Source organism: Nymphalis io, chromosome 1 (assembly GCF_905147045.1).
Source record: "Nymphalis io chromosome 1, ilAglIoxx1.1, whole genome shotgun sequence".
Classification (NCBI taxonomy): domain Eukaryota; kingdom Metazoa; phylum Arthropoda; class Insecta; order Lepidoptera; family Nymphalidae; genus Nymphalis; species Nymphalis io.
In genome coordinates, this window is record NC_065888.1 from 12,072,704 (window position 1) to 12,098,583 (window position 25,880).

At 34.2% G+C, this 25,880-nt stretch overlaps 2 protein-coding genes across 8 annotated transcripts in view; both read right to left on the reverse strand.

The window, feature by feature from the left end:
• Window positions 1-7,439, reverse strand: part of LOC126772314 (dynein beta chain, ciliary) — a 28,399-nt gene extending 20,960 nt beyond the window's left edge. Inside the window, exons 1-19 of the mRNA XM_050492617.1 lie at window positions 7,127-7,439; window positions 6,879-7,036; window positions 6,562-6,784; window positions 6,001-6,153; window positions 5,458-5,669; window positions 4,743-5,258; window positions 4,556-4,666; window positions 4,301-4,455; window positions 3,281-3,470; window positions 2,913-3,174; window positions 2,690-2,838; window positions 2,300-2,511; window positions 1,784-2,069; window positions 1,421-1,699; window positions 1,189-1,324; window positions 906-1,087; window positions 584-742; window positions 313-486; window positions 51-196 (exon numbers count right to left, since the gene is read on the reverse strand). Coding sequence (XP_050348574.1) covers window positions 51-196; window positions 313-486; window positions 584-742; window positions 906-1,087; window positions 1,189-1,324; window positions 1,421-1,699; window positions 1,784-2,069; window positions 2,300-2,511; window positions 2,690-2,838; window positions 2,913-3,174; window positions 3,281-3,470; window positions 4,301-4,455; window positions 4,556-4,666; window positions 4,743-5,258; window positions 5,458-5,669; window positions 6,001-6,153; window positions 6,562-6,784; window positions 6,879-7,036; window positions 7,127-7,439 — 4,016 coding nt within the window. The remainder of the gene's footprint in view (window positions 1-50; window positions 197-312; window positions 487-583; window positions 743-905; window positions 1,088-1,188; window positions 1,325-1,420; window positions 1,700-1,783; window positions 2,070-2,299; window positions 2,512-2,689; window positions 2,839-2,912; window positions 3,175-3,280; window positions 3,471-4,300; window positions 4,456-4,555; window positions 4,667-4,742; window positions 5,259-5,457; window positions 5,670-6,000; window positions 6,154-6,561; window positions 6,785-6,878; window positions 7,037-7,126) is intronic.
• Window positions 7,440-11,658: 4,219 nt separating this feature from the next.
• LOC126772319 (kinesin-like protein KIF13B) overlaps window positions 11,659-25,880 on the reverse strand; it is a 131,632-nt gene continuing 117,410 nt past the window's right edge. For 2 of the 7 annotated variants that reach the window (XM_050492664.1, XM_050492656.1), the window contains 16 exons: window positions 25,673-25,778; window positions 25,218-25,409; window positions 24,754-24,898; window positions 24,272-24,420; window positions 23,721-23,866; window positions 22,129-22,170; window positions 21,122-21,293; window positions 19,026-19,091; window positions 18,299-18,432; window positions 17,344-17,470; window positions 16,792-17,235; window positions 16,553-16,686; window positions 16,315-16,444; window positions 15,813-15,971; window positions 15,333-15,485; window positions 11,659-14,634 (listed from right to left, as the gene is read on the reverse strand). In XM_050492664.1, coding sequence (XP_050348621.1) covers window positions 14,552-14,634; window positions 15,333-15,485; window positions 15,813-15,971; window positions 16,315-16,444; window positions 16,553-16,686; window positions 16,792-17,235; window positions 17,344-17,470; window positions 18,299-18,432; window positions 19,026-19,091; window positions 21,122-21,293; window positions 22,129-22,170; window positions 23,721-23,866; window positions 24,272-24,420; window positions 24,754-24,898; window positions 25,218-25,409; window positions 25,673-25,778 — 2,382 coding nt within the window. In that variant the 3' untranslated portion in view covers window positions 11,659-14,551. Of the gene's footprint in view, window positions 14,635-15,332; window positions 15,486-15,812; window positions 15,972-16,314; window positions 16,445-16,552; window positions 16,687-16,791; window positions 17,236-17,343; window positions 17,471-18,298; window positions 18,433-19,025; window positions 19,092-21,121; window positions 21,294-22,128; window positions 22,171-23,210; window positions 23,355-23,720; window positions 23,867-24,271; window positions 24,421-24,753; window positions 24,899-25,217; window positions 25,410-25,672; window positions 25,779-25,880 lie in introns of all 7 variants that reach the window. The other 5 variants (XM_050492638.1, XM_050492629.1, XM_050492682.1 and 2 more) reach the window with 3 other exon arrangements.

Sequence of the window (25,880 nt, forward strand, 5' to 3'; positions counted from 1 at the left end):
ATACCTTAAAATCATAATCATCTTACTTTATACAGCCCAAATAATCTTACCTTCTCATCTCTTTATCTAGTAATCTGATCTCTTTAGCGAATTTCTTGCATTCGATATCCATATTTTCTACGTCAATTTTACGCCACGGTGTCGTTTTCCAATCTTCTATACTAGTTCGTACTATATAAACGTAATCCCATAGTTGCTAAAGATAGATGTAAACAAACTAATCAGATAAAAATATAATTAGGAAACTTCAACTGTCTGGTTTTTTATCCATTATAGAATAAAATTCAAGATTAGATTTTAAATTTGTATTACCTTAAGCATCCGTAATTCTTTTCTACACTGCTTAAGAAGTTTAAATTCTGGAATGTTCACTTCGAAAAGTGAACCAGATTCTTGTATACTTTTCATTTCATCTTCTAAATATAGCATTTCCTTATCAACACGTGACATAACTGCATAAGGATCGTCGCATTCGTATTTGAAAAACTGTCCAAAACATCATAAAAATCATTTAGAATTTAGAAAAAATACAAGCAAAAATACTGTTTCAAAACATATTTTGACATGAATTTTAATAGCGTACCTCATATTTCTTAAATACTTCTCTATAATAAGTGACGTGTGAGTCGAATGTCGTTATTTTCTTTCTTATTCCTGCTACTTCTGCTGCTTGTAGTGGAGCTACTTGTTGTTTTACAGTTATAGCTAGCTTTTTAGTTGCTTGCCATTGTTCCGGCAATTCCTTAAAATATTATTAAATATTTAAACATTTTACCAAAAATGATTATTTTGACGATCTTTAGTAACAACGTCAAAGTTTTTTTTAATTTATTTTTTCACTTGTATGTGAAAAAACAAGTAAAAATGTAATTATTTTAAGAAAAGATATGAAGGCACAGATTTACTTGTAAAAGCACGTTGACTTCTTCTGGTATATCCATATCGTAAAATTTCAAAAGTTCAATTGTTTCCGTCAACGGTTGAAACATATCATCAGTGGTTAAGGCACGGTCTTTTACGTGCATCAAATAGCCCATTACAGACACCAATGCTTCATAATCTCCTTCAGGAACCGGTTGCAAAAGACCTGCAAGATAATGATGTATGAACAAATATATGTACATAATACGAAAACTCATACTTTATTGTAGCTATACATAAGGTAAGTATGTAAATATGTATTTTTACCTTCATCAGCTTTGCGAATAAAATTACCCAAATCGCTCAGACTAGATGTAACATTTTCTACTAAGTGTTCTTTATACATGTTTCCCCATTTACGGACTGTGTTTAGCAGAGCTTGCCTGAATGGTCTTATATCAACCTGAAATTTTGTTAATAACCATTAAATAGCTTATATTTATAAATGCTTTATAGGATTCAGAATTTTACGGTGTTAAAGCGTTAATGTTAAAGTTACCTGAAACCACGAATTAAAGACTTTGTAAGAATCCATATCTTCTATATCCATAAACAAGTTTTCATAATGATCGATTTGTTCCCTGAAAGCTTCCATTTTTGGTGGACATGGTACGGGTTGAATGACTTCCTTATCTTCGGAACCAATCCTGTCTATTTCATCGGGAGTAAGTATTCTACCATAAGTTAGAAATATTTCCATGACCGCATCTCTCTCTTCTAACCACAAATATGAATAGTTTTCGAATGTCTTACAAAAATCATTTGCTTCTTCTACAACCTGTAATTTAAACACATTGGGAATTGCAATTCCTATTTCAATTTGTATTATTTATATATGAAAACTTTTTAATAATATAATTACTCTCTCAATTCCATTCAATATTTCCTCCTTCATCTCATTTATGTCACACTGGCTTATAATTTGGACTTCATATGAATCACTTTTCTTCGGATCAATCCTTGTAATGAATGTTGACATTCTGAGTATGTCTTCAATCAAATTGCTTATCATGGCTGTGAAACCTTTTTCTTCGTTAGGATCTAGGCTTGGGCAAAAAGTCATATCGGGTTCCAGAAGTTCCAACTGTGCTTCGAATAAAGGGGCTAATTTATTTTTAGGATTCATATGTTCAGATATGTAACCCAAGCTGAAATACAAACGGAGAATTGAGTGACTGACTATATCACGTGTATGTAAAAATAAGAAAGCAGCCACATCTTAAGACTTATAATATGTCTCTGGTGACGTATTTCCGATATAAAACTGAAGATAAGAATTTAAAAAGACGCTTTAAAAATAAATATTCATTTTACCATGACTTTCCTAAGCGAACAGGATTACATTTATTGATTAAAATGTAATAATTCCGTTTCTTACCTACAAGCTATTGATTTGAACAAAGTTTCTTCAATCAAACCATCTATAAAGGAAACATAAGAAAGCCATATCTCACTGTCTTGATTATCTTGCATATTAAATAATTCCATGTTTTCTTTTAGAAGAACATTAATACGATCTGCTGTTTCTTTAATTTCCCTGTAGCGCTTATTAGTCCGTTCTTGCCAATCATCTAGATTTAATAATGTATCCTATGATCAAACAAATCCATTGAAAACTCAACCACACTAAAGTTTATACTTAAATAAATTGGTTTATTTTTATATTTCATATTCAGTTATTTGAATTGAAACAAAATAGTTAAAATCTAGATCTATGAATATTATTATTACTGTTAAACGTTGTTAGTGCACGGGTACTCTAACTTACCTTTTTACCCTCTTTTCTTTCAAATAATGGTTGCGAGGCCCAAGTTTTCATAATAGCTTTCATTTCTTTTAAATTATCTTGTATTTTTGACATGCGCTTGAATAAACTGCCAACCAAAGTATTAAGCTCTTCTAGATAGTTCCATAAGTCTAAAAATATTTAATTGATGTTTATATATTTATTTCTTTTATTTGAAATGTACAAGAAAGTTTTAATAAGACACCTTTTGAATTCCAGTTCAATTCATTCTGGCCCATATCAATTCTTTGGTCGATTGCTTTTATTTCGTCTTCAACTAAGTCGAATTCTACCTTCTGACTATTTTTTCGTATAGTATTATACCAATCAATAGTATTATTGAGATTGATTCGATACTGCCTGTATACTTCTTGCTTCTTAAATAATTCAATGCTCTCAGGTGGTAAATCTTTTTGAACATCAGGATTATTTCGAAGATGATGAATTTCTTTCATCAATTCAAGCAACTAAATGAAAATTGAAAAATTTAATTATAGTAATAAAAAGGAAGTCATAAGTATTCAACCTATTTGAATTTAGGCTTGGTAATAATTCGAGATTAGATCGTCTTACCGTCGGACTAAAATTTAATATCAAATCAGATCCTTGGCGGGCTAGTATCGTGTTGTTTGACTTGTTCTCAATGGTTTTTGGAACTGTCACCGCCCAGTCATTAAAATATTTCTTCTTGAATTCATTAATGTTATCCATCAACTTTTCATATCGTATTAAAATTTTCGTCGCTTCCTCACTATTTTTTATTCTGATAAAAATGTTAAAAACATTCTAAATTTAACAATATCACAATATCACAAAAAAAAGTGTTGTTTTTACATACATAAAATAAGGTATGATATTCTACCGCAAAACAGCAATACTTGGTATTGTTGTGTTCCGGTTTGAAGGGTGAGTGAGCCAGTGTAATTACAGGCACAAGGGACATAAAATCTTAGTTCCCAAGGTTGGTGGCGCATTGGATATGTAAGCGATGGTTGACATTTCTTACAATGCTAATGTCTAAGAGCGTTGGTGACCACTTACCATCAGGTGGCCCATATGCTCGTCCGCCTTCCTATTCTATAAAAAAAAAAAAAAAAAAAAAAAAAAAAGGTAAGTGTTGTTGATAAGATTTAATAATTAAAACACTATGGCTTATTAAATCTCATCAACAACACTTGAATCAAAAAACGTATTCATCGAAATTTGCTATTGATACCAACACTAACTTAAAAACTATAATATAAACAGAAATAGTATTACTTTGCTGCCATTTACTTCATCTGTGTTAAAATAAAACGAAAGTACAAAATATAATAAAAATATTCTGAAGATAAACAAGCACATAATAGGCTTTCGCAATTTGCCCCACCCAGCTGAGAAACGGGTGCGGCAAATTGCGAAAGCTCACTACATGCTTGATTACTCGAAGACATACCTGCAGCCTGAAACACTCATTCATGCAGACTTAATCTGAAAGGGAAATCTTACACCGAATATTAAGAAAACGTTTCATTCTAAAATACCTCTTATGAAATCTATGATTTTGAAATCCATATCCTACCAAACCCTTTTTTAAATCGATAAAAAACTTACGGGTGCTGTAAATTCTTAAAATTGGAAACTGGCTTAGTAATTCTAGCTGCGAGTGTAGTCATATAAAGAAGTCCTCCTGCAATTGGTGGAAAAAATGCATCTATTTCCATATGACCGTATTTTTGTTGACGGTGAGATTGCTCCGCAAAGAGCTCCTAAAAATAAAATAGTCAGAATTTCAGCAAAATATAGATTTAATTATATTTTTATGAACGCGCAACGTCCAATAACTTTTTAAAAATTTATTGTGCTTACTTCGCATGTTATTATTTCTTCCTCGAGCATTACAATTATTTCCACATATTTTGCTGTAAATTCATTTTTAATAAGTGGTCGATCTAAAACTGAGCCTACTATGTCGATCAACTGAAAATTGCAAATTTTAAATATTATTTTAAATGTAAATATTTTGTTTTTTGCCTTTTTATTAAAACATATGTACCTTGAAGATACCCTCTAAAGTGGAACAATTATCGAACGATTCTACTAAAACTGTTGATAACTTCAAATCTAAGTCGATAATGTTTTCTTGGAAAGCTTTGAAATCATCATTAAATGTTTCGTCATCAGGGTCTAGAACATCGTACGACTTTGAAGCGAAACTATGGAAATATCCATCAAATTCCGCAGATATGTCTCTTATCTGGCCCCCAAGTACTCGACCTTTCATTCCACCAATTTCTATTTTCTCCAATTTTTGAAACTCGAGTACTGTTTTGAAAAACCATTGAATAGTATTCAATCTGTCTAGAAACTTATTCATCCTCTCAAATACTACGTTAGGATGAAACGTCCATGGGATGACAGCTCTATCGACAAAATAAGTGGGTAACCTCTCTTTAAAAAACTCGAATGTACTACGAAAATTTTTGAGTATGTCAATTGTGAGTTGAATGCGTTGCCTCGCTTCGTCTATGTCGCTGTGAAATAATGTACTCGGATCTAAACATTTCTTTGCCTGAAAATTATTATCTTTTTTTTTATAATTACGTAATAAAATAAAGCGTAAAACTTATACAGAATCTTCGAACAACAATAATGTTTAATTAAAATTCTTCAAAAGTCAAATAAATAAAAGGTTTATTATAAAATAATTTTATAATAAGTTTCTTTAAATGTAAATCAGTGTAAAAAATATTAATTAACAACAACTTTACCTGGTAAATAAGTAAATTACATATTTGTTTTATTAAAACCATGAGTTTCGACGAACTACAATAATATTTGGAGTCTCTCCAAACCATACAAATTACGTGAAAAAGTGGACGAAACAAAGGCTGGCATTCTGTAAAATCTGTGTCTTCCAATGCTTGAAAATGTTTCTCTAATGTATGCAAATATAAATCAATTTCACGTGCTTCGGCTAAAGCTACAAAACAGAATAAAATTAGCACAAATATCTTAATTTCGAGACTATAGCTCACGATCATAATTTATTTAACGAATATTTAATTCGAATCAATGCTGACTTCTCTTCTGATGTTCAAATTATTTTTAATGTTTGGTTTCCATAGCACAAGCTTTGTACAAGCTTAATTCGGGATCACATGGCCGTGTGTGATAAATGTTCCAGGATATTATTATTATTAATTGCGTCAACAGCCAAGGCAAGTGTTATAACGCTGTGTAAGTTACAAAATTGATTTACTGGAAAAGTAAATGAAAATAATATTTCGATATAATAAAATAAATAATTATACCTGAGACAATATTTTTGAATAATCGACTGAAGCACGGGTAGTAAGCGGAGGTTGTCTTTTCCAGAATAACAGCCATACATCGAACCCTATCAGTGCGGAGTTGATCGTAGATGTAATTTAAATTGCTTAACCGTGACCTCCAAAACGCTAATTCTGTAAAAGTGAATGCTTTTGGCTATCTAATGCTTTATGTCAAAAATAAGAAGTACTTAATAACTTTTAATTTAATTGGAATGTATACGGGCCAAGAATATTTTACTTCTAGGGAAAACCTTGTTTCAGTTCTTCTCCTTTGAATGTGAGCACGATTTCCTTACTCTGTTTTTCTTTACAAAATATATACATTGTTGATTAAGTATATAATATATGTTATAGTATAAAGGTGCTTATCCCGAATTGGAAGCCTCGACTTTTGATAAAGGACTACTAATTGTTCTAGATTTGTATGCTTTGAAAGTACTTCAAGGAATATATAAATACCTCACCCGCCACTGGCTAAGAAATAAAAAGGTAAATAATGATAGTTTTTACATAATATATAATATTTTAAAATTATCTAACCAACACTAGGCAGTGGGTTCTGTCCATTCTCAAAAGCTTGAGACGAATCCTCCATCATGACATCGTTAATCTGTTGAGCCCACTTGATAACCACTCCTTCTATTGCACTTTTTAGATAAAGATCTACTTCTTCGCCCCGTAACAAGCCTTTCTCTGCCTCGTGAACTAATTCAACTCCTACCGGCATTGGTAAAACTGTTTGACCATTCACTTTCCCTTTGACCTACGAATATAGGTAACGTATACAATATACCCTTAAATACTCAGGCAACATCAAAACTTTTTAATAATGAAAAAATTAAAACGATAAATAATACCTCATAAACTGTGCTTTTAAGGTTATGTATTTGTTTGAGAATGTCTTGAGAAACGACGAGAGGCCACCCTTCATGGTTAAGGGGATTAGACAGAAGTGGAACGAAAACTTCGTCGACTAAAGCGGCCAATTCGTCTATCAACCTTGGTGCTAGATCACCTACATAATCATTTTCGAAAAATAATAATAATTATTGTTATTTATTATTTCTGATGGAAAAATAGCTTATAAATATAATAATATACGTACCAAATATCACCATTTCAGCACAGCGTTCTTTAGGCACGACATCGGGTCGCTTTTTAACAAAAAAAACGGCTTTATTCTTCAAATAACAAGGAAATGATATTACTGGAACAAGTTGAGCCGAATGAGTTAAGACTACAACTAAGAGAATAGGATAAGGCTTATCCAAGAAATCTTTCAGCGTCGACCTGTGTTCCTCTATACTCAATACTCGCATCCATTTTTCTGGTTTTAATTTAAGAGACTTTACTACATACGAGCCTATGAAATCAAAGCGAGGGTCTTGATTGGTAGTTGATGGACCTGGTTGATCCATTTTCAGACAGATATCTCTATGGCATTGTGTTTAATAATTTGCTCGAAACTCAAGCTTTTAGTAGTCAACAACCAGCAGAAATGCTAAAGACACAATGAAGTGCTGTACAGCAAAAGCAGAGCCTGGCAAATGGCAAGTCACGCAAGTCTTAAGGTAGGCCATTATAGAACGATGTCTCCTTTGTAACGAGCCATCAGTTTTCCTACGAAAATAGATTATATGGTGTACCGTTTGCAGGAAAAAATATTTTAAAAATACTAATAGTACATTAAATTAGTTTTTATGATTAGGCAAGTTATACATAACACGTAAACATGATATATCGCGTCATACATTAAATTCAGTGATTTTATATGTTGAAATGAAAATGTAGTCGTTTGTAATATTGGCTATTTAGCTTTTTTATTTAGATTGTACCATTTCGTAATATGGTGGAGGGAGATCTATAAACGAAATATATGTTTTATAAATGTAATTACAGTTTGTATTGCTGACAGTACTTTTATGTTGTACTTTTAAAAGGCGCGTACCAGGCACATGCAGTGCCGCCTCGTACGCCCGCCAGATGACACTCGCGACGTCGCGAATAAGGTCAACTGTCGCTCGCTATCTAAGATATCAGCACGGTTTCCATTGTCGTTAAAAGGACGGTATTTTCACTACACGGCACTAGCAGAATATTTTAGATGTGTAATATGTTATGGGCTTATCAATTTATTACTACGCAAAATATTCACATGAAATATTTGTGTTTAAATAAATGTTACACAAACGCCACTTTGAAAGAAGATTTATGATCATGCTTTTAAATATTTAATATTTCAATGAAATATTCAACTTGTTCAAAGTTGCTTATAACATTATTCAATTATTTTCCATCATTAATAAATACTAATTAATGCAATATATATTACGGTGTGAGAGTTATTCTAACGCCATATAAAAAAATTATAAAGTTTATTATGCTGGTTTTGATAATAATAAAAAAAACTGGAAAGGTAAGATTAATTAGTATTTTTTATTAAGAAGTCCTCCTCCGCTATTTTATTGCATTGGTTACTTTTTCTGATTGTTGGAAAATGATGGAAAATTTATAGCCGTTTTGAGCTGGAGCAGTGAATCGTCACATTATTAACTCGACTGTTAATCAAATTGTGGTTTATTTTTAATTTATTATAATAAATATTTTTATAAATGAATTAGTATTATATATTTATATATGTGCGTTTCCGCTATTCTTTGCGAGAATTAATTCAAGAATTGGGTTTTTCATAGCGGTTATTCATTCTCGAATCATTGTCTCAAAATACGTAGGTATAATAAATCCAAATTAATTCTAAAAAGCATGGCAAAGTTATTTTTACCAAAATATTTTCTATTAGATCTATTTCTACTGTGTCGCATAGCGAAGACTTCGAAATGGGATTCCGTACGTTATATGAGCAGAAGAAAATTAAACTGCTAAATCACTCAGCTATAATTATTATTTTATCCTGCTATTGTAACTTCTACTAAAATGGTTGGTGCGCTGTGGGTAGTAGGTGACTTTAATTGTATTCGAATAATATTGAAACTAGTACGTTTGCTTCAGCAAAGTGGATGTACTCGTAAATAAATTTGCAAGAAATAAGGTTCAAATAAAGGACTAATACTTGTAATAGAATTTATAGTTTTGAAATTGAGAAATGACTGGTGCCCAACATCGAGGACACGACAGTACACTTTAAATATTAACATTTACCATTTTTAAAATGATCGAACTCAATTTTACAATAGAAATATTACAATATATGTTTACGGTTTAAGAATTTATTTCTCTAAAAAAGAATACAATTCACTTTAAATTATTGAGAAAACAAGATTAACATTCTTAGATATTATGTGATAATACAACGGGCCGTACACAAAAATAAAAAACAACAAATTAGACTTCACTTAAAATAATGTGAGTATGACAAAACAAGATGCAATATCACGTATCGTTTGTGTTATAGCAATTGATATTATTTTCTTTAGCTAATTTACACATTGAAATTTTGTAAGAATTTTACAATAATCAAATAAAAATATTGAAAATTAGTCGTTGATAATATTAAATGAAACTCTCAAAACAATTTTATAACAAATGCAAATATTTGAGACCCTAGAGAACTGTTTTAAGATGTGGTTTTTTCGGTTTTTTTTGTATAAAGTTAAAGACTGAATATGTCATAAATACCCAAGTAAAGTGAACTTAAAATGTATTGGGATAAAAAATTTTTTCATAGTGTTCCATATTTTTGAATACTTTGGATGCTTAGAAACCACTGGAGCTTTGATTGTTACTATTTGAATAACGGTATGAATGACCCGAGATGGCCCAGTGGTAAGAGAGTGTGAATCTTAACCGATGATCGTGGTCAAGCACCACTGAATTTTCATGTGCTTAATTTGTGATTATAATTCATCTCGTACTTGACGGTAAAGGAAAACATCGTGAGCAAACCGGTTTTGAGCCGGTTGGCGTGGTTGGTAGAACACTTGCCTTTCACGCCGAAGGTTGTGGGTTCGATTCCCACCCAGGACAGACATTTGTGTGCATGAACATGAATGTTTGTTATAGATAATTACACCTGAGTCTGGGTGTAATTATCTATATAAGTATGTATTTACAAAAAAAATAAGTAGTATATGTAGTATATCAGTTGTCTGGTTTCCATAGCACAAGCTTTGTACAAGCTTAATTTGGGATCAGATGGCCGTGTGTGAAAAAATGTCTCATAATATTATAATTATATTATAATAATATTATTATAAAAACCTGCATGTGTCTAATTTTACTGAAATTCTGCCACATGTGTATTCCACTAACCCGCATTGGAACAGTTTGGTGGAATAAGCTCTCCAAGCCCTCTCCTCAAAAAGGGAAAGGAGGCCTTAGCCCAGCAGTGGGACATTCACAGGCTGTTACTGTTACTATATATTAAATGTAAAGATATCACGTCACTGGTTCAGAGTATAGATTTACCAAGAGCCGGCACGAAACTCGGTAGGTACTCTCTTCCATCAATAAATTTATTTAGGTATGCTAATAAAACAAAGTCATTTATATATATTTTGCCTAATAATCAACCTTCTAGCTGTTATATCATCTATTTAATCAACTGTTGAGTAAAATGCCTTATTTATTTTTTAAAAAATTTTGAAATTTGTTCATTTCGGTACCGAAAAAAAGTTTTGTAAATAAAACTTTCAACGCATAGTAGGCAGCATGCTGAAAGTAATTTCAAAACCTTCTAATTAAGTTGAGAGGTTTTTAGCCGCGTATTGAATAAACCACGAACACATGTACATCGAAGCCTTGTATTGTCGTGTTCGGGTTTATCTGGGTGAGTTAGAGTATACCAGTATTTTTACTGGTTGTAGCGCTTTGTGCAAGCTCCTCTAGGTAGTAGGTGGTAGGTAGGTACCACCCACTCATCAGATATTCTACCGCAAAACAGTAGTACTTGGTATTGTTGTGTTCTGGTTTGAAGGGTGAGTGAGCCAGTGTAATTACAGGCACAAGGGAGATAACATCTTAGTTCCCAAGGTTGGTGTCGAATTGGTGATGTAAGCGATGGTTAACATTTCTTACAATGCCAATGTCTATGGGCGTTGGTAACCACTTACCATCAGGTGGCCCATATGCTCGTCCGTCCTTCCTATTCTATAAAAAAAATACCAATCTAATTACATGCACCATACATATATATAAACATAATTTTATATTTCCTAGTAAAATACGACATACTTAATATTCATTTCGGTCCATTTTCGAGGTTATTTAGATTAAGTCAGCTCTAATTGCTCTCCATAAGTTGGAGCAAGTATCGTAAGTACGTTTTTCCCATCTGTACTGGCCGTCGTCGCGTTTGGACTCTACTACCACTTACCATCAGGTGGAGTAGTCATTAGCCCTCCCGGCGAATATAAAAAAATATATATATAAATCAAACTTGCACCTCTTACACCACTAGCGGCCTGCACATGCATAGTAAATTTATTAAAAATGAAAAACTGATACTAAGCTCAGATCGAAATTGTTTTTAACTAATATAGTATTCGTATTAACTAGATCTACATATTATAAAAAAATGTAAGTATATATTTTGCTAAAAATATATCTAATACATATAAAAGCTACTTATATATAAAGAGGTGTCTGTCTACATGAAACAAAATTAATAAAATGACAATATAATTAGTAAATAAAACAAAATATTTTATTATACATTTATTGATAATGACAGCGATGGTTGACTCAAATCCGCTACTTGGCAAAAATATTTCCACTAGAAGTGAACTAGTTTTGTATTTAAATATTAAAATCTCTTTATTTATTAAATGTTTACAATAATGAAGATGCAACCACCTACGCTACCGAGTAGCCGCCAAAACTATTCACTTATCACATTAAAAAAATTATAAGAAATACATTTGATTTGTGATCTACGTTTATTTTACACAATCGTAAGACTGGCAAAGTAATAAACTCATATCTAATCTAATAATTAACCATATAATACGAAATTATACATAAAAGTTTAAAAGCTCGTATCGAATTGACTGCAATAAATACGAAATACACTACGCGAATGTAAAATAATAATAATAATATAAAACAAATAATTTCATTTACCTAATAACTATTATTTAAAACAAAAGCACAGCACATGGTCAGCTTAATTTCTAAACAAAATTAAATTAGGACCTACGACTGCTTTTAAGGTCACTATTAGCCTATTACTAGGAGCCCTACGTCTCCACCTCGCCGGTGCCTTGCGGTCCTGCGCCCGATCCCCCCTCTCCCCTCTTGCCCGTGTTCTAATAAAAACTACTGGACAATAAGCACATCGAGAGTTTCAAAGACACATTCTACGATATATGAAAACTTCTTATTAAAATTCTCCATTAGACTTTTATCAACGTCGACTACACATTGAGCCCTCCCAGTCGAGGCCAGGTTACGTACGAAATTACGAAAGGTACTATTTCCAGAACGTCTTTTAAAAATGCAAAAAAATATTGAAACGCATCTCGTCTATAAAATCTAACTTAAAACCTACGCGTCCGGTATAACGATAATGCAAAAATGGAATGTTTTAAGTACGACAGTCTAAAAAGCTTTCGATAGTGAACTGGAGACAAGAAATGATGTCAGTCGAGGCTTACACTACGAGTTGGCGTTTATTTATCGAGTGCAAAGTTAAAACGGTTGAATATAATTTTTGACAAATTTTATATTTAATAATCGCTTATAATTTTAAATATTATTTATACAACACTGTGTACAGGAATGGAGGCAAGTGACGGGCTATGATGTAGCGAAAGTGAATACTTACAAACTCTAGTAAATAACGAGGCGCCTTTAACTTCTATTTGTGTACTCATTAAGTGTACTTAACGATTACTTCACTAAGAGGATGGAATATACATTAGGTGAGCTACAGACTATGCCGGTTCGACTTGAATCGAAACGGTCGAATGTGGACAATACCTAACACGATAGGTTACACGCGAACTACAACGCTAATATATATTATGATATTAGTTTAACATCTATCCGGATATAGAGCTAACGTTCTTCACGGAGACAAAATATACAGTTAACCGATTATTGTTCGAATGTGGATGGAGATAATAATTTGAGGACAAAGTTTTATTTGATTATGAATTAATATACATCAGGCCAAAAAGTACTACAAACACTTATTTTTTATATTACATCTCAAAATTTACCTACACAACCTAAACGATATTAGACAGGGGCTCAAGTGGCAAGCGAGGTCGAACTCGAGTTCATTTACGAAATAGCGTTGTAATAGACAAACGAGAGATGTCGAAAGAGCAAAGTATCGTACAATTCCTTATGAAAAATAAACATTGTCGTATAGACATTAAGACTTAAATTCGCTTGACACTTGCGCCGAAAAGAATGTCAGTGTTTTTGGCCATATTTTGTCCTTCGCGTGGCTTTCCGTGTACTAAGTACGAGTCTTATTAAGGACGAAGATGTAGCATTGGACGATTTCGTAAATCTATTTCAAAATCATAAGGGCAAATATCTAATACCGTGACAATAGAAAAATAAATCATTTACGGTCCCTAGTCCCAGTGGCAAGAAACTATCACAACGAACTGGCAATCGTGCCGACGACACGTCCTGAGCAATTTCGAGGCAAATGTAAATGCATATAAATATAAGTAAAAAAGGGACAAGGCGATTTTTGTGGAGCTGCATCTTGAGCGGCAATCGTTGCCTATACATCGGTGTACACGCCAGGGAGCAATATAAAAATGCTTATAGGAACTCAATTTGATAAAATCGATGTTAATCACAACATCGCTCAAGTGTCATTGTAATTCGCTAAATATAATCTTTAACCGGATGTTAATGGCAGTTAAGACTGGTCCTGATATTTGTCAAAGATATATTTATAGTGATACGCCGAATGGGATAATTTCGTTGCGAACGTATATCATATTGAATCGTTAAAAAATAAAAATATATATACAATGAGCTAATACATAAATAATTCATCGTAATGTCTACACCACACCACTATATAGTAAAAAAAAATCTATACAAGCATTTACCGATTCTCGCCGATCACAAGTAATTCATTGGTTCTAAAACATTAAATTATCGTCATAACACACAAAGATTCACATATTTACATTGAAACGTAACAATAAAATTAAATCACACGATCGAATCAATTCAATCTATTTACAAATTTAGTGGTCAATGAATATAAAAAAAATATATATATCAAATTAATTATAATAATTCACGTTAATGAAACGCCGTCATACATTTACGTCGGAAGGAATCGTATGGTTTACCATCGACGATTGTTTGACCGTGTCAACAAACGCGAGGAGAACCGATTTTCCCATATGTTAACAAGACATGTTAAATAAATAGACATACTATGTCGCTTGGAAATCAAACGGATGAAAGGAAGCTACTATAAAATATAAAGCACCATATGCGTTACAGGACTGCAACTCAAAGAGAATTGGACTTGAGGTGTGAAGTGGACGTAATAATAAATTCGCTTCGACAGCCGCTCGGGTGGGGGTCGAGTTTATTTTCCTCTGGTCTTGGTTCCGACCGCGTTTATACTGTCCCCGCGACTCCTCGATCTGTGCAAGTTGTGTAATCCTTCTCCTGGAATCAAATGCCAAGTTTAATGGTTAGCTACAGTCACGATTAAGTTTTAATATTGACAGGTTTAATTCAATAAACATAAACTATATTACGATTAAAAATGAAATAAAACGCTTAACTTAGGATATTGTCGTATGGGACGGTGAATAGTATATATTAATCAAAATGAATATATACGAAATATTATACTTCGTCAATAGTAATATATATATATATATATATATATATATATATATATATATATATATATATATATATATATTAATATAATATATATTAATTTTAAACAAAATATTTATAATTATTTTGTTTAAAATTTTGTAAAATGAAATTTATGATGCAATCTTTACATCAGTAAATGCAGCTTCATGACTGTTCCAAAGTGAGATCTATATAGATAGTACGTACTGGTGGTAGGACCTTGTGCAAGCTCGTCTGGGTAGGTACCACCCACTCATCAGATATTCTACCGTAAAACAGCAGTACTTGATATTGTTGTGTTCCGGTTTAAAGGGTGAGTGAGCCAGTGTACAGGCACACGGGAAATAAAATCTTAGTTTCCAAGGTTGGTGGCGAATTGGCTACGTAAGCGATGGTTGACATTTCTCAATGCCAATGTCTAAGGACGTTGGTGACCACTTACCATCAGGTGGCCCATATGCTCGTCCGCCTTCCTATTCTATTAAAAAAAAACGCACCCTTGCTGGCGGCGCGGCGCAGCTCGGCGTCGCGGAAGGCGCGCGCGCTGCGGCCGCGCCGGTCGTGCACGAGCTTGTCGGCGCGCACGAAGATGCCGTGCCGCGCGCGGCACGAGAAGTAGCGCGTGCCGCCCACCGAGCCGTCGTTCTTGCCTGCGGGCGCGTCGGCATCATTACACGTATTCATATACATTTTACGTATTAGAAATACTTTAAAATAATTTAAATCTGTCAAGGATTTTTTTTAACCTTATAGTAATTTTTGTTGAAAAATCCTCTCGTGAAAGGTTATCTGGAGGATCTTTCTGAAAGTGAGCACAGTCTTTGCACACTCATTGTACTATACACTGTTCTAATTTTAAGCGAAGTTATGTAATATTTATGTATATAATTTGTGTGCAATAAAGTGTTACTACTCTATTCTATAGGCGTCGACGGACGCGACACTCATAATATCTGAAAGTAAATAGGAGACGGTACCTGTGGGCGCGTCGAGCTCGACGCCGACCCAGACGCCGCCGGCGAAGGTGGTGGGCCCCACGTAGGCCACGACGCCCGTGCTGCTGCTGAGGCGCAGCTGCACGCTCTCGCCCACCGAGAGCCACTCGGGCACGGGGTGTCTGCTGCTCTCGAAATCTTCTGCGAATTTGTAAATAATATTTTACATTTTTATAGAATCAAGAATATATATATACATTTTATATTCTAGTGCTTCTAAAAGAAATTATTTTTAAACGAGCACATAATGATGGTAAGCGGTCATGTTGACCTTATACTCAAACTGGTATTACAAGAACTATAAATATATCAATCCTTACACCGGCAACTCGAATGGCGGCGGGAAGTGACATTGTGAGTGTTAAACTCACAATGTCGATATTAATCGCAAAAAAAAAACACGATACAACTCATTCCGTAATTTCCCTCGCCCTAGCGACACTAATACGGGAGTCCTCATGCACTAAAGTAAGAGCCCGCTCACCGTCCGCGATCCGCTCGGCGGAGGTGGCGTGCGCGAGGCCGGGCGCGGCGCCGGGCGCGGCGCCGGGCTCGTGCGCCGAGCGCGGGCGCGCGGCCGAGCGCGACGCGGCGCCGGCGCGGCGACGCACCACCTGCGGACACGCGAGCGTTGAGATCTCACAGTGAGCACTCAGCTTTTGATAAATTATTTTGTTTTACAATTATTTTATTGATATATTTTAGTTTTGTAGGATGTATACTTTTCCGGCGGGCAGCGACGTGTTGACGACGGAGTCGGATCCCGGCGAGTCGCTCTCTCCGACGGAGGACGTTTCCCGGCTCCGTGCCTCGTGACTCGACTGTTCGGAGCTCAGCGATTCCACTTCCGCTTCACCTGTTGTTTAATAAAAAAGTAATTTAACAATGGAGCGTAACATATAATAGTAGTAATCCTATATAATAATAACTGTATCAGATTATAAAAGTATTTATGAAATACCGAATGAGGTTTCGTGTGCCGTTTCTCCATTAACTTGGACGGGTTCGACCTTATGTAACTGACTAGACAACACGGCACTTTCGACTGGTATAGCCCCCAGAGGATCCACCAGCTGACCATCCTTCTCCTTAGAAATCTCTTCGCAGTCCCTTAGGAATGGATTGATCCTATTTCGAGATCCCGGTGTCAAAACCGGAGTTTTCGCTTTTTCGAATGACGCCTCTTCGAGTTCATTTTTCGATTCGACAATTTCGTTCTTTAATTCGGTGATATCGTTCCTTAGTTCAGTGATCTCGTTTCTGAGTCCCGCCATTGAAGTTTTCGTTCTGCTGAGGTGCGTGTAGTCCATTGTCTTGTCGAAGTCCGGCGTATCATCGACTGACATGCTCCTGATTGAAAGCGTGTCGTCGTTTGTGAGATTTGAAGATGATACAGCTTGGGAACCTATAAAAAATATTGTCAATTAAAATAGAGTTAGTACTGAATAAAAAATTGATTCATTTACTACACCGGTAACAAAATGAATCGAATTATATAATAATAAATGCGTACCATATCCGCTCGAAGATATTGAAGGTGAGTTTTTATTGGGCACCCGTTCACATGCTAACTCGTGGAGTGAGTCAAGGGTCTTCGAAGTTGGCAGGAAACCGCGCGATGTCGCCCGTGATCGGGTGCGCTAGAGTGTTGTTAAGATACGTTAATATTGTTCTTATGAAGTTACACAATTTAAAAAAAAAATAACTGAACCTGCTCCTCTAAATTATGTCAGTTGATGTTAACAAAAACGATTATTTACGCAACTTTACGCAAAAATGTAATAGAAGACTATCTTAAGTATTATTTCATCAAAATAAATAGCATATTAAATAAAAGCTTTTTTTTTGTAGAAAAATAATAACTTATACCTATTACACTTTGGGGAAGTAGTTAAGAAATATTACAAGACATTTTAATAAACGTGTGAGAAAAACGTATCTTGTATTCACACAGCACGAGCTACAGATAAAGAATATCTGTTGCCTTGTAAACTTTATTTTCAACCGTGAAATATCAGGAGGATGGAGAACAATGTTTTGTTAATTTTAATTAAGTGTAATATTAAATTAAGTCGAGATGGCCCAGTGATAAGAACGCGTGAAACGAATGAACGTGGGTTCAAACCCGGGCAAGCACCTCTGAATTTTCATGTGCTTAATTTCAGTTTATAATTCATCTCGTGCTTTTCGGCTAAGGAAAACATCGTCAGGAAACCTGCATGTGTCTAATTTCATCGAAATTCTGCCACATGTGTATTCCACCAACACGCATTGGAGCAGCTTGGTGGAATAAGCTCCAAACCTTCTCCTCAAAAAGGGAGAGGAGGCCTTAGCCCAGCAGTGAGCCATTTACAGGCTGTTACATATTTATTATTAAATTATTAAAATATAATTCATTAAATAATTATTGACGTGTTAAAGACATATATCACATATATAAAGAGATCATATACAGTAAGAGTACTTACATTTGAGCGCGGCGTTGTGAGCTCGTCGGTTGGGGCTGACTCGGGTTCAGAATGGGAGTCATCATCATTCCTACGTCCGGGCTCCTCATGTAAAGTTGTCATACGTAATCCTAATTTACCGCTTGCCGGTGATGCTAAAAAAATTAACTTAATTACTTTTTAATTCAGTATTTGTTTTTTTTCTTACTTTCTTACTCATATATGCACTAGCAAAGACAAATCTTAAAAATTGTTACAAAATAAATATTAAGCCTAGCAAAGCATTAAACCTTAACTTAACTAAAAACTTAATAAATATATTTACACATTATTTATATAAAATACTTGAATTCAATAAAAAAAAAGTCTATCGAAAATAATTTTGCACCTTAATACGGCAAATATGAACAAATTTGAATAAATTTGTATTCTCCAATATCATGCTCGCACGTGAAAAATTGCTCATGCCAATGTCAAAACAATAAACTCCTAATGAGTCGTAGCAAACAAAAATAAAACACGACCGATGAAACGAAACTGCTTCAAACGAAAAAATCTATGAAACTCCAAATCCTAGGACGCTTCGTTTGAAATTGACACCTGTGATCACGCTAATAGGGTTTAGTTTTGAGTGACACACGTATCAATTGAGAAGACAAAATGAGCAGAACAAAAGTGATGATACGAAACCAAACAAAAATTTTGAAACAAGCCTCTAATGATTCTACGACTTAATATCTGCACGTACACTTGTTTGGCGTCTGTAGTCGCAGTGAGTTCAGGTTCAAATTCAAGTTAAGGAACGTTGGTCGAGCTGCAATAAAAATAGTAAATTCCTTATCAATTTACGAGCCTACTTTAAAATACCGCAGAAACAATTACATACTTCTTATAGGTAATTTATACAAACCTTCATATACGAAAAATTCAACAGATTCGAAAGATGCAACTTTTTATACATACATAATTATCATTAAACAAAATAACATCTTGTCATGTCATTTAACAGTTTTAAAATTTATAATATTTTTTACACATATATTATGACAATATCATCCTATTTAAGAAGGGCTTGAATAAAATAAATGACATTTAATTGTTATACCTATAAAATTTCATAATTATATTTTTTTTTTTATATATATTTTTTTTTTTTTTTTTGAATTATATTAAGTCTAAAATTATTCTAACTAATCCATGCGTCGTTATAATTTACGTTTATATTAGATCTTTAAAAATAATTTACTTATACATCTCTCTATTTACTACTCAGTACATGCACCTGTTACCTAACACAAACACAAACCTACAATTATTTTTATTTTATCTATAAACTACTTTTTCTATCTACTTACATAGATACAAAACTGTCTTTCAAGTTTTTAATCTACCTCACAACGTTTATTATAAATAAAACCTTTATATAAAATATACTCATTATTTGGCTGTTATTTTGTTCTGTACAGATTATATTATATAATATTTGATAAAAATATATTTTCGAAATCCGCCGCAGATCACGTGAGGGTAGGAAAGGAAATAATTACAGGTCATGCTCGTTCCATGCAAATGAAATATACACGCAAACAAACAGGGTAATACGACAGAAGCCAGCTGAATGCTCTGAGCTCGCTAAATTGCTTTAGTCATATTTTCTTTTTTTTTTTTAAAGTATTTCAATAATAATAGTTACCGATTTTATATGAAAATTATTGAACATATTTTGCCAATTGCAATTAATTTTACAGCCAATTATTTATTGAAAATAAAAAATGATTCCAATCGTGTATAATTTTATCACAACTATTCGATTCCAATGTTGCATAAAACATACGTCTAATAATTTTGCCATACAGTTGCCATTCCGAGTTAGTACCATTGATTATCATCTGTTTACCTGATAAAAACGAGCCTGAAGGTAGCGAGGAATTGAGATACAAAAAAAAACAACGTTAGTTCAAGCTGGGTTCAAAAGTGTTGACTTTTTTCGTTTCGGAAGTATTTTTTGAAACAAGTTTAAATTTTTCCATAATGCTTAAAATATATACTCCACCAAGACTGAAATGATAGGCGGCTCTTTGTGGAAATTATATTGGAAAAATACAATATCAACAAAGAACTTAAAAATAATGTATGAAAATAGAAGAAAATAAAGTAACAGATAGTGTATGGAGCATAGCGTTGCCACGAAGCGAGTGGAACAAAATGTAAATCATAGTGAAACCAGAGAGGTATATGCGGTATTGTTGTGGACAAACAGAGTGAAATAAACAAGTGACAGTGTTCTTTGTTGTTGTATGTCTGCTTAAAAAAAAATTAAATTTTTTTTTCTTGTATATTATATTTTTAAGACTACACGATCTAAATTTAAATATTCTTCTATTCCCTTCTTATAGTCTATATTATCGTGCATTTTTATCTTGTTTTACCCAAACGCTAATATCACTTAAAACCTAGGCTACGTGGTGCACTATACGCGTCAGAACTAAATACTTATACATACAATATTTGTCGAAAACAAAAAATTTTTTTTTGTTATTTAAACCGCGTCCGCTAAATTTGATACGAGTGCATATAAACGTAATGTTTAAATCGTGTTCGGAGAATATGATAAAGAGGATCGTATGAGTGAGGGAAAATAGAACGTGGTTTTAGAAACAGGAGTGTTTCGGTTTTTGATTTTGTAGTTTAATATGTACTGAAAAAGAAAAATCACATTACATGAAAAATATATCAATCTGAAACAAACGTCCCAACATTTCGCTCCTTAGACGCCCAATTGCGTTGCTAGTTTAATAGTAATAATTTTCAAATACATGAGTCGTCGTAGCGTTCGCAACTCACCGAGGCCGAACGGCTTGGCGGGCGCGACGTCTGCGTCGGCGTGCGCGGGCGCGGCGTACGAGTGGCGGTGGACGGGCCGGCGCGGCGCCTCGTCGGCGAGGTCGGCCACGCTGCCCGAGCGCCCGCCGCCCAACCCCGACAGCGACTCGAACGATGAGTCCAGGCGCATGATCTAAATTTTATTCATAATTATACTTTGTGTATTATAATTCACATACTCTTCTCCCATTTAGTTTCTACCCGCTATAATTTATTTTTTTCATCTAATTGATCGCCATTGATATCATATAAATGACTACAGTCCAGCACCTTTAATATTCTTTGCAAAATTTGTGACTTGTTGTATGCAAGTTTAATTAGAGTAATGTGCTCCTTACGTTATAATAGGAACTTGTTGTTGTGAATAAGGTACGTGAATAGGCAAGGAATGTGAACACATTCACCCATAAGATTTTTCAAAATAATATTTAAAATAAAATATATTTTCTTAAATCTTAAAAACTTTTAATAAGTATATTAAATTCAGTAACAGCCTGTAAATGTGCCACTGCTGGGCTAAGGCCTCCTCTCCCGTTTTGAGTAAATGAATTGAAATGAATTTTATTAAATCTTTAAAACTTTCAATATATTAAATAATCTGAATTTAAAAATAAAGACGCACAAGTTTTCGTAAACGATATAGCAAATGAACTGGATGTAAATGTAGATTTGTAGCACAACGATGACATAACCAAAGCCACATACGATGAAAAAAAATAACACATTAAATTGATCGACTTCATCTTATATTAGCTTATCTATCACAAAATACACAACAAGACGTATCGAAGACATCCTAAAGATAAGTCTAGGTACTAAATGTATTCATCTAAAAGAAAGGAACATGATTGTTTGATACATGTATATACAGTGGCTGTAAACACCATAGCTAGAACACCGAATAAGAACCAAAACATGAAATGCAAAATAGGATAGCAAGGCAAAGTGTAGGGCCATGCTTGACTCACGTTCGTCCCGTTCTTGGCCGCGGTCTCGAGCGCCTGCGACAGCTGCGCCCGCGTGCGTAGCGACAACACATATATTAGGGCTTGTGTATGCGGGCGAGTTCATTTATAAGCTTTTTACGAAGTGAAACTTCTTTGGGAACAAGAAGAGAATCTCTAAATCGCATTTGAATATTATTTTAAATATGTGAAACGTTTCCGACGCAAAAAGGTTTCACTTCTGTCACGTGTACTAAGTTGCACGCGTTATTTTTTTAATATCTATGAGTGCATAACACAAGACAGTTAGAGTAGTAGTAAAGTGCGCAATTTTGACCAAATATTTTTTTCGATGTCAATGCTGATGAATGACGTTTTCAGAGTTATGAAAATTTTCAGATTCCACACACAGAATTCAAGTTGTCCAAGTTATTATTGATATTTAAAAAAAGTTTTTATTTTAAAAGTTTACTATATTATATTAAAAAAGAATATATACATTTTTAGTCATAAGACATTTTAACATTCTTTAATTAGTTGTTTTATACTTATTTAAAGAAATTTATCATAATTGCTGTATTTAAATATTTATTAATTAATTATATATAAATTGCTTGTCACGCTTACGTCTTTGTAAGATAAATAATAAAAAGTATCGATGACGTAATTAATATATTCCGTATTATATAATTTCCGGTAAAAATTTTTTTGAATTATCATATTTATTGTATCTCAATTGTTTTGAAAGACCGAATACTAAGACGACGCGATTTGTCACACACACATTCGTAACTTATATAATTGATTATGAAAAACACAAAATATATAAAATAATGACAGGGGCCGTTTTTCTATTACATGTATATAAAACAATAAATCTACTGTATGTTAATATGTTAGTTACAACATCGATAAACTGCGGAAGCAATTTTTTAGTATTGTAAGCTCGCTCTTATATAATCGCTATGTGATATCACAACATCGATTCAGCTGGTGTAAAAACGATAGAGTTTACATAAATACTTGTGATAGAGAAAGTGTGTCGTATTGAGCTTTATTTATTTTCGGAAGCAGACGCAACATAATGTATTAGGGTATTTTCTCACCACGCTACGCGATGCAACGCTATCTTGCTCAATTTGATCCGAATCCGATAATTCTGCCTGCCCTTGCAATGTTGATACGAAACGTACAACGTATTGCGTTGCGTTGCATAAAGTTTGTAACGCATCGCGTCGTGAGAAATTTCCCTGAAAATACCACAATTACTAGTGACACGTCGAATGCGCTTCGTGTTTAGTCGTCTGCGTTTTTTTTTTTTCGTTTACGTGATTTGTCTAATTTTTTTTTAAAGCTGTGATTTTGTGAGCAAATAATTATAAGTTGATTTTATTTTGTTTCTGTTGCTATTACATAATGTTATGGAAACTGATGAAAATATATAATGCTTGTTTTGAACAAATTATACTTTTTCATCAATTACTACATATACGCGTGACATGTGTGGCATGACACCTCCAATGGACCTATCTCCATGATTCTTAATTGAAGATAAGCCATTGCGAAATGAACCTTACTATAAAACGATAAAGTTGAAAATTGAATGGCTTACGTACCTGCGAGAAGTTAGGCACGGAAGCGGTTTTCCGCATGGTGATTGGCTGTCCGCGCGCCTGCTCCAGCTCTTTGACGGCGACGCTTTGTCGCAAGCGGTCCAGAGTGAGTATGCTCTCTACGGCGCTTACGCCTCGTGTGTATTTTTCTATGGTAAATTAAATTATAAGCTACATCAAAACGTTTACGGTTTCATTTGTAAAAATCAATGTCGAACATGTTCTACGTTAAAGGTTTTTAATATTAGTTTTATATCGCTTAATATCTGTTGTAGTAACAACTTCATTGGGTTACGATCAATTTTTAAATAGATTCATTAATTTTATTATTACAAATAATACATATATGGTCGTTGGTCCAGTAACTAACTCGTGTAGCTGTGTTCAAATCCCGATTTTGACGAGTTACAAGTTACTGGAATTTTTATCCAAAAAATTATCTGAAGTTTAGCAGTTAGCGTCAGAACACAGCAATACAAAAAGTTGATGATTGGCGGTAGAAAAACTGAAAGTTTATCATATCACGTAAAACCCTACGAAGTCTTAATATTTACCGATATAAGTTTCGCCGTCGGCGGCGCTGGCCTCCTCTCCCGTGGCTGCGATCTGCGCCAAACTCTCGCGCTCCTCCAGCTCTTCGGATGCCTTCGGAATGTTGGACACCACCTCGTACGTTACACCCGTTGACGCCAGTTGGTCGATCCTGGATAAAAATAATAATCGTAAACAATTCTAACGAGATCATTTAACGACTAGATAGACCAGAGACGAGTTAAAAAAAATGTTTATCTCATTTCTGTTGTTATACTACAGTTAAAATGTTTGATTTTGTATAAATAAATTGCAACTCTTTATGGTCCTTACAATTGACGCATGCGACATCATAATAACCAAATCACACTACAAGAGGATCAAGATTGTTCCGCAGTATGCAGCAGAAATGTTTTTTAATTGAATCGTCGTAAATTTACTATAGTTAGTTAAAATATAATTAGTGAAAACAAAAGACGACACGGAGAGTACTATGTACCAGTACCTGACGATTTTCTTCCGTATCCTGTCGGTGAGACTCTGGCGCTTGTATATGTTGAGCGCGAGGCGCTTGCGCAGGATGAGGTCCATGGGCGCGGGGTGCGACAGGCGCACCGTGGTCTTCAGGATCAGGTACACGCGCTCGTTCGCTGCGGACCACACCGCACATACTCACTCACACGGACAATTGTCCGACAACAATGGCCGGAAAGGTCTTTAAAATTAAAACTGGTTCCTCCCAAAGCCATTTTCCGATTATTTAATATGTTTTAATAAAAACGTTTATTTATTTTTGAAAAATATATTTAAAAAAACTAGATTAGTATGTTAGGCGTCACAAGCGAACATCGTTCGAACATCATGCGTATACTATACCTAGCCGCTAGAGCATACAATTAAAATATTTTTTATGAATATTTTCTGCCTGTTTGAATGAAGCTTTACTAAATACGTTTTGTAGAATGTTACCTTCGGTGATCCGGTTCAGGTACTGCGAGTCGTGTATGGAGGAGTCCCACGAGGCGACGGCGGACACATCCTTGTCGTGGTGGTGCAGGATCTGCAGCTCGTAGAACTTGTTGCCGTGCTCCTTGGGCAGGATGGAGTGCAGACCGGCCACTGTCACCTCCTCGCCAGACGAATTTGTCGTCAGGTCGTCCGCTGGATACGATATCATATTGTATTAACGTTACGAATATCTTCCATTCAGTCATAAAGCAAACTATTATAAATAGTAATTTATAATGATTGTTATTTGTATTTTTAAAACGAAAAACATATTGAAATGTTTTACCATAAATATTGAGGCTTTTAAACATTGGCGAAATAATAAGAAATAGATCTTATTTCTAATTCAATTCATTTTAATGCAATATTATAAAAATAAGTAAATAGCAAAGAGCTCATCGCCGAGCTTCCCCCACCGTTGAGGTCCAGGAAAAGCACGGGGATGTGCTGCTCCATGCCGGGCGGGGGGCTCCAGGCGGCCGGCGCGCCGGGGATGGGGCTGCCGGGGCTCGGGACCAGCACCTGTCGACACATATATATCATTAATAATCAATAATAATCAATGTCTTAGTATTCATTTTAACTATATATATAGTTTGATATAGAAAAATATAAATTAATACT